The sequence below is a fragment of the Diabrotica virgifera genome, chromosome 7, assembly GCF_917563875.1.
Source record: "Diabrotica virgifera virgifera chromosome 7, PGI_DIABVI_V3a".
In the NCBI taxonomy this organism is placed as follows: domain Eukaryota; kingdom Metazoa; phylum Arthropoda; class Insecta; order Coleoptera; family Chrysomelidae; genus Diabrotica; species Diabrotica virgifera.
This window is the reverse complement of record NC_065449.1, coordinates 91,230,150-91,244,828: the sequence shown is the minus strand read 5'-3', so window position 1 is coordinate 91,244,828 and position 14,679 is coordinate 91,230,150. Positions and strand designations below refer to the sequence as shown.

General features: G+C 34.3%; 1 protein-coding gene across 2 annotated transcripts in view; it reads left to right on the top strand.

Moving 5' to 3' along the window:
* LOC126887830 (protein yellow-like) overlaps positions 1 to 14,679 on the top strand; it is a 127,134-nt gene that overhangs the window by 6,762 nt on the left and 105,693 nt on the right. For both annotated transcript variants that reach the window (XM_050655698.1, XM_050655699.1), the window contains one exon: positions 10,321 to 10,511. In XM_050655698.1, the coding sequence (XP_050511655.1) occupies positions 10,321 to 10,511 (191 nt within the window). The remainder of the gene's footprint in view (positions 1 to 10,320; positions 10,512 to 14,679) is intronic.

Below are 14,679 nucleotides of genomic sequence, written 5' to 3'. Positions count from 1 at the left end.
CTGTTGGGTTCCTCTTCTATTTCGTTTATTATATTCTGTTCTTTATACATTTCTTTGATTTATTCCATCCATCTAGCAATAATTTGTTGTTCTGTTTTTAATACGACACCACCTTTATCTTTTATTTTAGTGGTACCATTTTGGCTTATTCTTGTCAAGGTTCTTGTGGTATCATACAATTTTTTTAGGTTGTTTTCTCTTGCCACATTTTCAGCTTCATTAATGAGTCCGTTGTGGTATGATCTTTTGTTATTTCTTGCACTTCTTTTGACTTCCTTGTTTTTTTTCCAGTATTTCTGTTCTAATCGTTGCTTCTCATCGTCGTCTTTAATTCCTAGTAACTTGACTTTAATTTGTTTACGTTATTGTATGTCCCTAGTTGTTTTTGTCATTCAGGGTTTGCTACTTTTTTTCTTGTATCCAACTGTTTCCACTGCCGTTTTTTTAACGTCTCTTTATACTTGTTCCAGAGTTCCTCAACAGTTGCTTCCTCCATGTCGCCGGCCGTTCTCCAATTATTCTGCAGTGTTCACTACTTGTTTTTAACTTGCTTTTGCTAAACCTCTCTCTCTGTTAAAAAGCTTTTACAGTAATATATATTTAACCCATTTCAGTCTCTTATATATAATACTCTTGTTGGTTTGTGTTCATTGAACTGGCAAGAACCACACGTTCTTATCGAGCAGTGAATCATGTTGTTCTTTGAGCACTCTTAACAAATTTATCTTTTAACATCGACTAAGAGTCGCTACTAACGTCAGGTTATCAACATGTAAATCATATTTCTCGATGTCACCTATTTTATAAGGTTGCTAGTTTCATCTACTAAGCAGAACGTAAGTATTATCCACATTTTTCCTTAACTAGTCATAATTTTTACCTTTTGCATTCATTCTAACGTGGAAATACTTCGTTGTACACAATGAAGATGATCTGTTCTAGATCGGAAACGTTTTGCGAATCCTTTTGGATGACTTTTTAATAGTATTTCAATAAACTTTTTATACCATTGCATTGTACAAACGAAGTTTTTAATTGTAATATACACTAAGGATTTCCACAGTTTTCACTGTATTCCTTTACTCAACCGTTCTCTCCAGCTCTTTCTGTCTTGCCAGTCCCCTTCCTGTAAATTTCTTCTCTCCATTGCTTCGTCTACTTCATCTCAGAAGGATCTTCGGGGTCTGTCTCTCTCCTTTTTTCTTATCGGGCTCCGCTCTGTTATTCGGTTTATCCACCGATTTTGGTCTGCTCTTCTGACATGTCCGTACCAGGTTAATCTCTTCTGTTCGATGTAGTCTCTTATGTCTGAGTTCACTCCCATTCTTCTCTTAATCTCTATGTTATTTATTCTATCTCTCCTTCTTACTCTGCAGCTTCTCCTTAGGAATTCCATCTCTGTCGCTCTTATTTTATTTTTGGTTTTCTTATTTATTGTCCAATTTTCACACATATAAGTGAGGATACTTCTTGTCATGGTATTATATATTCTTCTTTTTGTTTTTATGCTGATGTTCTTATCCCACAGTATCGGGTTCAATTTTCGTATGCAGTCTCTTGTTTGTCCTAGTCTATTTTTTATATCTTCCTCAGTTGTTCCTTTGGTTGATATTATAAAACCTAAATACTTGTACTTATCTGTTCCTCTGATTTGTTTACCTTCGTCTATTTCCAGTTGTTTTATTTCTGTATCCTCCGTTGTTAGGTATTCAGTTTTCTTTAGGTTTATTTTCATCCCATTCTTTGTATATTCCTGTTCCAGTTTTCATATCATAAGACTGAGGTCATCTTCGTCTTGTGCGATCACTATTTGGTCGTCAGCAATACTTAGGGTATATAGATACTCATTCCTTACTGGTACACCCATTCCTTCGCACTTTCTTTTCCATGGTTTCAGGGTCTTTTCCAGGAATATTTTGAATAGGGCAGGGGATGTGGAGCAGCCCTGGAGTAGTGCCTTTGTCGTCTTAAATGGACTGCATATTCGATTGCCCATTTTGATAGCTACTGTTTTATTTTTGTAGAGTGCCTTTATTGCTTTTATTAATATTCGTGGGATTTCGATGTTTTCCATTGTTTCCGATAGCTTGGTTCTAGGTATCGAGTCATACGCCTTCTTAAGGTCTACAGTTTTTAGTTTTAAGTTTTTAATTGTTCTGTATGAAAAATAAAATAAAATACAAATAAATAAAATATTTAATTTAAATACAATTAAATAAAGCTAAAAAAAATTAAATAAAAGTAAATAGAATCTGCTAAAAATAAATAAAATTTAATAATTTGCTGCTTGTTCTTTTCGTGTGTTTAAAATTTTTCCCCTGCTTACGGTTCGTCAGAAAAGTTTCGTCGAAAAAATTCATATTTTGCCCAATTTGAGTTCCAAAGTTAAACTGTTCCACTTCTCTTCTATGAAATTTGTCGATCGTTCTTCTTCTGTCGTCAGAATATTTCTACGGCTTGAGATATTGTATTTCGGACACCGATTGAGCCAGAGAAAAAATTTTAGTAGGTTCTGCTCGGAATTCAGCAAGGCGTCTCCTTACTTAATTTCGTATTTTTCACATCATTATTATGAGAGTTATGGCGTCATCGGCAACCCCCCTTGTGACGTACGTGTATGAAAAATAGATAACAACCTATTCTCAGTCCTGCCGAATATAGACGTAAAATTTCATAAAATCGGTCAAACCGTTTCGGAGGAGCATGGCAACAAACACTGTGAAAAGAGCATTTTATACATATAGATGTAAAAATTTTGGTGGCTACTAAAATGACTATATAAAACCGTATAAACCTTTCCTGAACTTCTACAAATAATTTAACATCAAAATTAGCCAAATCGGTCCAGCCACTCTCGAGTTTTAGCCAGACACACGAACAGCAATTCATTTTTATATATAGTCCATGTGGTGAGACTGCTTCTGCCTGGAAAAATTTCTGATACGGTTTGTTTGTGGATTCCTATTCAAAAATGTCCCCTTTAAACAAATCTGAAGGGTGCCGGGCCGAATTTTTGGGCAGAAATTTTAAACAACTACAAAAAATCACGTTTTTTTGCTCCGGAATATATATATTTTTGAGTTTTGTGGGTCATTCTAAACAAGAAAAGGTATCTAGTAAATTTTCTCAAAATTGATAGTTTTCGAGTTATAAGCGATTTAAAATCTGAAAAATGCGAAAATACGCATTTTCGAGGCCTAAAAACTCATATTTAAATTAGTATTTTTAAGGTTGCCAGGTACTTAAATTGAAGATTAAGCATTCAGCTTCATAATTCCGAAGAGTAATCGCGTCTAACCTTAATTCATACCGTTTTTTTTAATTGTTAAATATGAGTGTTTATCCGATTTTTTTGCCGGTGCGGCGAGCTCTATTTCAAAAATCTCTCATTTTCCTCCGAAAAATGTTTTTCTAGATTCTTTGGGATATTCTAAATAAAATAAGTTTCCTGACATTTTTCTCAAAAGTTAACAGTTTTAAAGTTATAAGCAATTTAAAATCGAAAAATGCGTTTTTTGGCATTTTTCGGATTTTAAATCGCTTATAACTTTAACTATTCACTTTTAAGAAAAATGTCAAGAAATTTATTTTATTTAGAATATCCCAAAAAGTCCAGAAAAAATATTTTTCGGAGGAAAATAGGAGATTTTTTAAAAAGAGCTCGCCGCACCGGCAAAAAAATCGGATAAACACGCATAATTAACAATTAAAAAACAACGGTAAAAATTATGGTCGCACGCAATCACTCTTCAGAATCTTGAATATGAATGTTTAATCTTCAATTTAAGTATCTGGCAACCTCAAAAATACTAATTTAAATATGAGTTTTTAAGCCTCGAATATGCGTATTTTCGCATTTTTCAGATTTTAAATCGCCTATAACTCGAAAACTATAAATTTTTAAAAAAAATTACAAGATACCTTTCTTGTTTAAAATAACCCATAAAATCTATAAATATATGTTCCAGAGCAAAAAAATGTGATTTTTTGTATTTGTTTGAAAACATTGTGTAAACAATTTTTGCCCAAAAATTCAGCCCGGCACCCTTCAGATTTGTTTAAGGGGGTCATTTTTGAATATGAATCCACAAAGAAATCGAATCAGAATTTTTTTCAGACGGGAGCGGTCTTACCACATGGACTATAATATAAGACTAGCTGACCTGGCGAACTTCGTACCGCCTTAAGGTTTCTACATATTATCATACACGCATCGTTTCCGGCACGTAGCGTTAAGTTTCCGAATAATATTATTAATGGATTTAAATATGATCAACTCACACTGTCCGGAACGTATCGTATCAGACACCTTTCAGTAAAATCAGATTTTTCGGAGACTACGCTACGTGCCGGAAACGACGAGTGCATGATAATATTATGTAAAAACCTTTAGAAACAAATCAATAATGTGTAAAAGTACAATAAATAAAAACTAACAGAAATCAAAAAAATACTTAAAAAATATTACGTATTACCCAATATAAAAGTATCAATTTAATTCATTCTGATAAGCAATATTTTTTGCCGTGCGTAAATATAAAACGATGGCGGTTTTTCAGTGCAGGATTAATTTTCCTTGCCTGAAACATGGACACTCACAGTTTATTCCGCAAACTCCCAAAAAACTTGTGATTAAAAACGTCACAACTACGCTTGATACATACATAAACAAATATATTGCTGTTTACTGAGTAAGAAGTGACACCGATAGACGCCTGGCGGAGATTACTGGTCTAGTCATAATCGGTCAATTTATCGAACACGGTAAAAAATTACTAAATTACTGATATGGCTATTAAAAATAGGAATGGGTGATAAAAGGAAGAAAGTTAAGTGTTGTATGTATTTTTACTTACTTACTTACTTAAGCCGTCCTCTTGTACCTTACGGTGTCGAGGTTGTATTTTTAATTATTCTTTTTTTCATAACCATGGATGGGCCTTTGCCTATCTTTCTATGCCATTCCATTTAGACCTTCCTTATGCCCTTCTTATCCAATTGTCTTAAATTCATAGTTTTCAAGTCGTCTTCTATGTCAAACAGCCATCTCGTTCTGGCCTTTCCTTTTTGATCGTCTGCCTGTCAGCTTGTATTGTAATATTTTCGTTATTGTCTTTGTATCTTCTTTTCTCTAGGTAATCCCAGTTATAGCAGTCTTTAACTTTTCACAAATCTTACAATGTCGCACAATTTATTTAATTCTCATAAGTTAATTTCGTCGATCCTCGACCCGTCGCCGCTGCCACCCCCCGCGATAACGACAAATTTGCTTAGGTCATCATATGACGAAATGCATAGTTTGCGAGTCTAAGGTACAGTTACGGCCAGTGAATAGTTCACAGGCTGGCTTATCTAGGAGCCGATTTTTTGAGCCGATTTTTTAAATTTTTACCCCGTTTAAACGCACCTCTTGCGTCAAAGTGACGTTGCCAGTGGTGTACCTAGAACAGGTTGATTAAAATTAAAAAATTAAAATAATAAAAATAAATTTTATAAAATTTATCAAAATGGAAAATATAGAAAGAATTTTTTTACAGACATACATACATACATACATACATACATACATACATACATACATACATACATACATACATACATACATACATACATACATACATACATAATACAAACATTCATTTTCATTTATATAGAAGAGGCAAATTTTAGATGGCTATAAAAAAATAACGTTTGGTGATAAAAAGGTGAAAATTTATCACTGTATGTATCATTTGGTTCTACATTATATAAAATTAAAAAAAAACAGTTTGTACAAAAAAATAAAAAATAATTATGGGGGCCAAGCCCCCTTCTTACTTAGGTTGGTGGTACCAACTCAGAAACCATCCCGAGATCATGTACAACAACTTTGATTAAGGTCATCATATGATAAAATGCATAGTTTGCGAGTCTATAAGGTACATACATACATACAAACATTCATTTTTTATTTATACAGTGCTAGTCAAAAGTCCGTACCCCCCCTCTTATCTTTTGAACGGTTATACCTATAATAGTGAAATTTGGAGGGAGGAAATAAACGGACATAAGCTTCTTAACTATTCATGACAGGTGACGTAATAGTGACAGATGGCGTTACAGAGCCACTGTGACCGATAATTTTAAATGGAACCTTATGGCAAGTGATATTTCGTTTGAAAGGTACTCAAAATACCTATTCAGTCATACTAATTTTTTTGGGTTTAAGTGGATTTTGATTTTGGTGAATAAATTAAATAAATATAATATTGTAGATTCGCATTTAATTAATAAAAATTCAAATGTCCGCTTATGGTTTTTTTTTGTCAAAAAAGTTGACGTTTTTCAATTCTCTAGTAGTTTTACGACAACATCAACCTTTTTGACAAGTAACCATAGGCGGAATTTAGAATTTTTATTAATTAAATGCGAAAGTACAATTTTATATTTATTTCATTTATTCATCAAAATTTGCTTAAACTCAAACAAAATTAGTATGTCTGAATAGGCATTTTCAATACCTTTCAAACGATGTATCACTTGTCATAAGGTCTCATTTAAAATTATCTGTCAGAGTGGCGCTGTAAAGTCATTTGTCACTATTACGTCACCTGTCATGACTAGTTAAGAAGCTTACGTCCGTTTATTTCTTCCCTATAAATTTCACTATTATAGGTATAACCGTTCAAAAGATACGAGGGGGGTACGGACTTTTGACTAGCACTGTATATAGAAGAGGCAAATTTTAGATGGCTATTGGGACCGTGCAAGTTCGGCAAAGCGACCCCTATTTCTACGCTCTATACTAAAATTCGCACTTTTAATTATATTGGCCAATTATATTAGTCCTGGTTACTGGATAATTGTCAAGGCCATAGTCCAAAAAAATAATAAGAAGAAAAAATAAGATTCAGGTTATGTTATGAAAACGTCAACAATTGTATGTAGGAAATAAAATTAGTTATTAAAATGCAGTACTGCAAGCAAAATAAAATTAATTAAATTTACCTCTATATAATAATTGCATATCATATCAATATTGTGGAGCAATATATAATTGTTCTGCTTCACTGACAGAAGGTATGAAATATACGTCAATTTGACAATTTCAATTGACAATATAAATTATTTAAGATAGTTGCAATATTTCCCCGCGACTCGCGCAGCGTCGTTTCTCGTTTCCCCTTCCAAGTACTTGCACACCGCGAATAAAAAAATAACGGTTGGTGATAGAAAAGTGAAAATTTAGGACTTTATGTATCTTTTGGTTCTACATCATATAAAATTAAAAAAGAACAGTTTGTCAGAACAGGATGTCAAAAAAACATTTTTTTAATTAAATTTATTGACATTAAAAGAAGAATATGTGTAATTTATTTAATTCACAATACATTTTAATGCTCTCAAAAAACAGAAAAAAATGCTTTTTTGAAAAAAAAAATCATAGCTTTTCGCTTAAATTAAACACTCAAATTGTCAAGAGGCAGTGAGTGGCTGCTTTATTATTGATTCTGCAAAAAACAATATTTATTTGTCAAATAAACATTTTTTTCTGTTTTCTGATAGCAGTAAAATGTATTTCGAATTAAATAAATTACACAGGTTCTTCTTTTTATGTCAATAAATTTAATTCAAAAAAATTTTTTTTGGACACTCTGTATAATTATGTTAATGTTTATATTACTAAATAGAGAATTGAATTACCTTTCAAATGAGCTATGACACGATCCCTATTCTCATTTAAAAAAATTATCGATGACGTCATCACGCCCAAATGGGTGACGTCACTAGTATGATATATATGGCAAAAAGTCATAATTTGAAAATAATAATTGACCTGTTTCGGGATTTTTTTCCAACATTGTCCATTCTCGAGAAAATGAATTTATTCCAACCTTTACGTGCTCACTGTATAGAAGGGGCAAATTTTAGATGGCTATAAAAAAATAACGGTTCGTGATAGAAAAGTGAAAATTTAGGACTTTATGTATCTATTGGTTCTACATGATATAAAATTAAAAAAGAACAGTTTGTACAAAAAAATAAAAAATAATTATGGGGGGCAAGCCCCCCTTTTACTTAGGTTGGTGGTACCAACTCAGAAACCATCCCGGGATCATGTACAACAACTTTGATTAAGGTCATCATATGATGAAATGCATAGTTTGCGAGTCTATAAGGTACATACATACATACAAACATTCATTTTTATTTATAGATGAAGATATTTAGATGGCTATTAAAAAATAACTGTTAGAGATAGAAAAGTGAAAAATTAGAATTTTATTTATCTTTGAGTTCTACATCATATAAAATTAAGAAAAAAAATTTGTCCAAAAAAATAAAAAAAAAATATCAGGGGGATAATCTTCCTTATGACGTACGGGTATGAAAAATAGATAACGGCCTATTCTAAGTCCTGCTGAATATAGGCATAAAATTTCATAAAAATCGATCAAACCGTTTCGAAGGAGTATGGCAACAAACACTGTAAAAAGAGCATTTTATACATATAGATGTAAAAATTTTGGTGCTACTAAAATGACTATTAGTATAGTATAGTTGATACAAAAGATGGCATAACCCAGACATCCAAAGTGAAAGTTATCCTTCAACACCAAATTGTTCTATATGGTCCACACAATGTCTAGAAAAAAGTCACACTATTTTGAGCGTCGGGTTTGGGGGGGAGAGGGAGGAGAAATCGGTAAATTCGTAGTTTTTTAAGTTTTTCGCCATATGCGGTTTAGCATAACCTTCTATACAAAATTGTTCTACATTAAATTTGAAATAAAAAAGGCCCTACGCATAATCTTTCTAAAATGAATGGTTCCAAAGTTACGGAGGTAGTATAGTATAACTGGTCCAAAAAAAGGACTAACCCAAACATCCAAAGTAAAAGTTTTCCTCAACACCAAAATGTTCTATATGGTCCACATATTGTTCAGTAAAAAGTTACACCATTTTGAGCGTCCGGTTTGGGGGGAGATGGGGGAGAAGTCGGTAAATTAGTAGTTTTTTTTACGTTTTTCGTCAATATTTCTAAAACTATGCTTTAGCGTAAGGAATGTTCTATAAAAGAATGTTCTACATAATATTTAAAACTAAAAATGTTCTATACATAATTGTTATAAAATCAACGGTTCCAGAGTTACGGAGGGTGAAATGTCGAGGTTTTCGCTATTTTTGATATTTTTTGGGCAATATTTATGATACAACTATACCAAAAACCCAGACATCCAAAGTGAAAGTTATCCTCCAACACCAAATTCTTCTATATGGTCCACATAATTTTCAGAAAAAAGTCACACCATTTTGAGCGTCGGGTTTGGGGGGGGGAGAGGGGGAGAGATCGGTAAATATAAAAAGTATCGAAAACCTCCACTTTTCACCCTCCGTAACTCTGAAACCGTTGATTTTATAAGAATTATGTATAGAACCTTTTTTGTTTTAAATCTCATGTAGAATAGTTTTCTATAGAACATTCCTTACGCTAAAGCATAGTTTTAGAAATATTGACGAAAAACTTAAAAAAACTACTAATTTACCGACTTCTCCCCCATCTCCCCCCCCAAACCGGACGCTCAAAATGGTGTAACTTTTTACTGAACAATATGTGGACCATATAGAACAATTTGGTGTTGAAGGAAAACTTTTACTTGGGATGCCTGGGTTAGGCCTTTTTTTTTACCAATTATACTATACTACCTCCGTAACTTTGGAACCGTTCATTTTAGAAGGGTTATGCGTAGGGCCTTTTTTATTTCAAATTTAATGTAGAACAATTTTAAGTAGAAGGTTATTCATGCTAAACCGCTTAGTTTTAGAAATATTGACGAAAAACGTAAAAAACTACGAATTTGCAGATTTCTCCCCCCTCTCCCCCCCAAACCCGACGCTCAAAATGGTGTGACTTTTTTCTGAACATTATGTGGACCATATAGAACAATTTGGTGTTGGAGGATAACTTTCACTTTGGATGTCTGGGTTTGGGTCTAACTATACCATACTATATATAAAACCGTATAAACATTCCCTGAACTTCTAGAAATAATTCAACATCAAAATTAGCCAAATCGGTCCAGCCATTCTCGAGTTTTACCGAGACACACGAACAGCAATTGATTTTTATATATAAGATTTTTAAATGGTGTGTAAATTATTTAAATAGGTATATTGAAAAATATTGTAGTTAAGGATTCCAATTAGTAAAAATATTTTCGGTGAAAATATCGAATGTATTTAGTAAATTCATAAAGCTCCTATAAATTATCTAAAAATAAACATAATTTATAGTTTTTATTGACAATGTTGATTTTTTTTCTCATTTATTATTTTTAGGAGAATGGGAAGGGAACAAAATTTTTGTAACAGTTCCGAGATTCCAGCTTGGAGTCCCAGCGACACTAGGTACTCTATCTGCAAAAACGTTTAACGGAAATCCTGTACTTAAACCATATCCTAATTGGAATTGGCATAGAAATCCAGAACGGTGTAATAGAGATAGAATTATTTCCGTATATCGAGTTCAGGTAAGTTATTACACATGTATCATATTAAACAAATTAAACTGCTCGTCAAAAGTTAAAGATATTCTTCTCCTTTAAGTGTTGCCTCCCAGTCGGAGGTTGGATATCATCGTCTCTATCTTTACTTTATCTACCGTTGCTCTGAAGAGTTATATAGAGCTGCAATTAAACCAGTCCCTTAAATTCTTCAACCATGACACTCTCCTTCTTCCTATACTCCTTCCGCCTCTTATCTTTCCGTCTATCAGACTTAGCATTTCATATCGCTGTTCCCTCATTACGTGTCCCTAATATTGTAACTTTCTCATTTTATCCAGATTTAGCCATACCGCACTCCCTCTAACGGGCAAAATTCACTCATCCCCGATACCTAGGGTATCAAAAGGATTGAACTCTGGTGGAACTCTTTCCGTGTTATCGAGCCCTAGGTGACTTGGTATGCCGGAGTATCTCCCAAAAATTTTCGTACGCATCTGGAAGTCGAGAGTAGCACAGCTTTCTGCATAGTCTTGTAAATATGTTCATTTAAACCCAGCTTTTTGATATTTTCTATGAGGTTCTTCGGAATGACTCCAGTAGTAGAAAGAATAATAGGCATTGTCTGGGTACTTTCCATTCTCCATTGTCTCCTTATTTGTATTTCGAGATCTCTATACTTGGCGATATTTTCGTTGTGCTTAACACGCAGATTATTGTTGTTAGGTATCACCACCTCTGTTAATGTTGTTTGCCTAGTAAGTTTATTAACTAGTATGAGATCCGGTCTATTGTGTTCCACTGTTTGGTCTGTGAGCCCGGTGCGATCCCAGCATAGCTTGTAGTTGTCATTTTCAAGCATTCTATCAGAGACGTATTGATAATAAGGGAGATGGTCGGTTTGGAGAAGTCCAAGTTTGCTAGCTAGTTCTTGGTGAAGGATCTCTCCTACTGAGTCGTGGCGTTCTTTATAATCAGTTCCGACAAACGCCTGGCATCCCCCGGTAAGATGTTGGATGGATTCCTGGGCTTGACATCCATATCGGCATTTGTCGTTTTGGACTTGAGGATCTTTCACAATGTACTTCAGGTAATTTCTAGTTAGAATAACCTGATCCTGAATGGCAAGTAGAAAACCCTCTGTCTCGGGAAACATCTTTCCAGATACCAACCAATAGTTCGACGCTCTATTGTCGACATATTCCTGGTTAACCTCATTGAGATGCCGCCCATGCAGAGGTTTGCCCATCCAGCTGTTCATTTTTTCTTGCTTGATAGGTGATTTATACGCATTTTTTTCCCTTCAGTTTAAGCGGCGTTGAGTCACCTACTGTGCAGATTGCACGATGTAAAGTAGATGTTTCAGCCTGCGCCTGAAAATAAGTTCTGAAGTTAGCCACTTGTTTATCCAATTGCTGAGCCAAATGAGTAGCTAAGCGCGGAAAATGCATATGTATTTAATGCCTTAAACAAATTTTTACTATTGAGATATGACCGATTAAGCTGTCTTACCCTTCGTACAAACTCAGAAGTTAGTTCGGCTTTCATTTGTTTATGATCAATTTTCCGCGCTTGCTTTACACCGAGATATTTATACATGTCATTTTCACCCATGGCCTCAATGTTCTGGCCATTTTGCATATCCAAACCACCGGGCTGAACCTGCCCTTTGACTATATTTAAGATACGGCACTTGTCTAGACCGAAGTGCATACTAATATCATTAGAGAACGTTTCTACAGTTTTTAGCATCTGATCTAAGTGTTTTCTAATGGAAGCCATTAATTATAAATCATCCATATACAACAAATTATTAAGCTTCGCTAAAACATTATTATTATTATTTTTGATGCTAAAGCCTGAGTCAGTGGAATTCAGTAGCTGAGATAGTGGGTTCAATGCTAGGCAGAACCAAAGTGGACTCAAGGAATCCCCCTGGAAAAGCCCCCGGTTAATTGGGATGTCTTCAGTCTCGATATTTTTTTCACCAGGTATTTGGAGGTGAATTTTTGTCTTCTACTCAGTCTTTACATGCTTTAAAAAGGTCACTTTATTATCATCGACTTTATATATTTTCAATATATCTATAAGCCATTCATGCGGAACTGAATCAAACGCTTTCTTGTAATCAATGAAAGCAGTAAAGAGATTTCGTTTTTTGATATATGCCTGGTTAGAAATGACCGATTCGATAATAAGTTGTTCTTTACATCCCATGGAGCCCTTAACGCATCCTTTCTGTTGAGGCTCTATGATATTGTTTAGAGCAAAGTGTTGGTAAATACGCCGGGCAACACAGGATGTGACCAATTTGTACAAAGTAGGTAGACAAGTAATTGGGCGGTACTTGGCTGGATCTTGGGTGTTATTTTGATCCTTCGGTATTAGATAAGTGGTTCCCTTTGTAAGGAATGATGGTATTTCCTGTGGATCAGAAATAACATTAATTAAAATTGACAATCGCTCATGAACACTCCAAAGCTTCTTTAGCCAGAAGTTTTGAACTCCGTCCAGTTCAGGAGATTTCCAGTTGTGAAGCTCTTTGATAGTATTCGAGACTTCTTCAGTCGTGAAGGGTTCGTAAGGAATATTATTGTAATGTTGACAGTTGTTTGTCGTGTCTTCAATCCATCCAGCATTGTTGTTATGAGTAGCTGACGTTGAAAGTTGGTTTCCCCAAAACTCATGAATTTCTTCTTGACTTGGGTATGCTTTATTTTCATTTTCTACAGTGGAGTTAAGCTTCCTATAAGACGCTTTCTCTGAATGCTCAAAAAGTATATTGTCGCATTTTCGGTTGTTACTGACTTTGTACCTTCTTAGACGACCTGAATAAACGGAGAGTTTTTGTTTTAATGTGTCCAGGCAATGTTGAGCTGTGTTGTTTTCTGGATCATGCTGTGAATGCCTCGGCGTATTTCGCATTAGTTCTTCAGCTCTTCTAATTAGTTTTCTACTCGTTGTTCCTCGAATATATTCCGTTATTTGACCAATATCCATACGCAACGATTCAATTTTTCTTTGCAGCCGTCTTTCCCAGGGTGCAATTCTGTCACCAGTCCTTCCGTTGTTAGTACCCCGTCGCATTCTGATCTTAATGCCCATTATATTAGCAATTGCTGTCGCTGCACAGTAGATCAGCATATGCAAATATTCTAATGTTAAAGCTACGACATAATTGGGTAGGACTTCGGTGTTCATAATTTGTAACAGCGCACCTAGTTTCTTACAAGAGTTTATTCTTGGTAGCGGTGGTCTGCTAAGTGGGTTTGTTCCACTAAACACTTGTACGGCTCGTGCCATTTCGTTTAACAGGCTATCGCGCAACTCGTTATTGTTCTCCTGTGTGTTCTCAGGTCGAGTTTCTTGTATGGCAGGCTCAAGAATCTGCTCATGTGTTTCGTTAGGGACTTGATCCACAACTAGCTCTTGGTTATTAATCTCCGATTCGACTTCTTATTTTAATTATTGTGTTTATTATTTAGCATTATTTGATCTTTTCGCAATATTTCCTTGTTCGTTTTCTTTTGTGTCCATGCTATTCTAAGCATCCTTCTGTCACACCACATTTCAAATTACTGTAGCTTATTTATGTGTTCTTGCTTCAAACTCCAGTTTTCAAATCCATATTGAAATATCGAGAACACGTAGCATCTCAAGGCTCTCACTCTCAGTTTTAATCCAAGGTCTTTGTTGCAGAGCATTGTTTTCATTTTTACAAACGCATTTCTTGCTATTTTTATCCTGGTCCTTATTTCTGTTGTTTGATATTTTTTTTAATCCAGGTTCCTAGGTATTTGTATTTATCAACCCTTTCTATCTGTACATTTGTCAAATGTATGCTTATTTGTATGTTTGTTTTATTAGTTATTATCATGTATTTGGTCTTTTTTATATTCATTTTTAGTCCATATTCTTCACAGAAACTGCTTGCTTGGTTAAGTAGTAATTGAAGTTGTGCAGCAGAGCTTGCAATAATCACGGCGTCATCCGCATATATCTTATTTTGTTAATAGATTTTTCGTATTATTATTCCTTCACTTTGAGATAGTAATGGTTCTTCAAAAATGGCTTCACTATATACATTAAAGAATAATGGAGGCATAATATGTACATCCCTGCCTAACTCCTCTCCTGGACTGGGTTCATTATCTATTACAATTTGTGCTCTTTGATTCCAGTAAAGGTTTGTTAT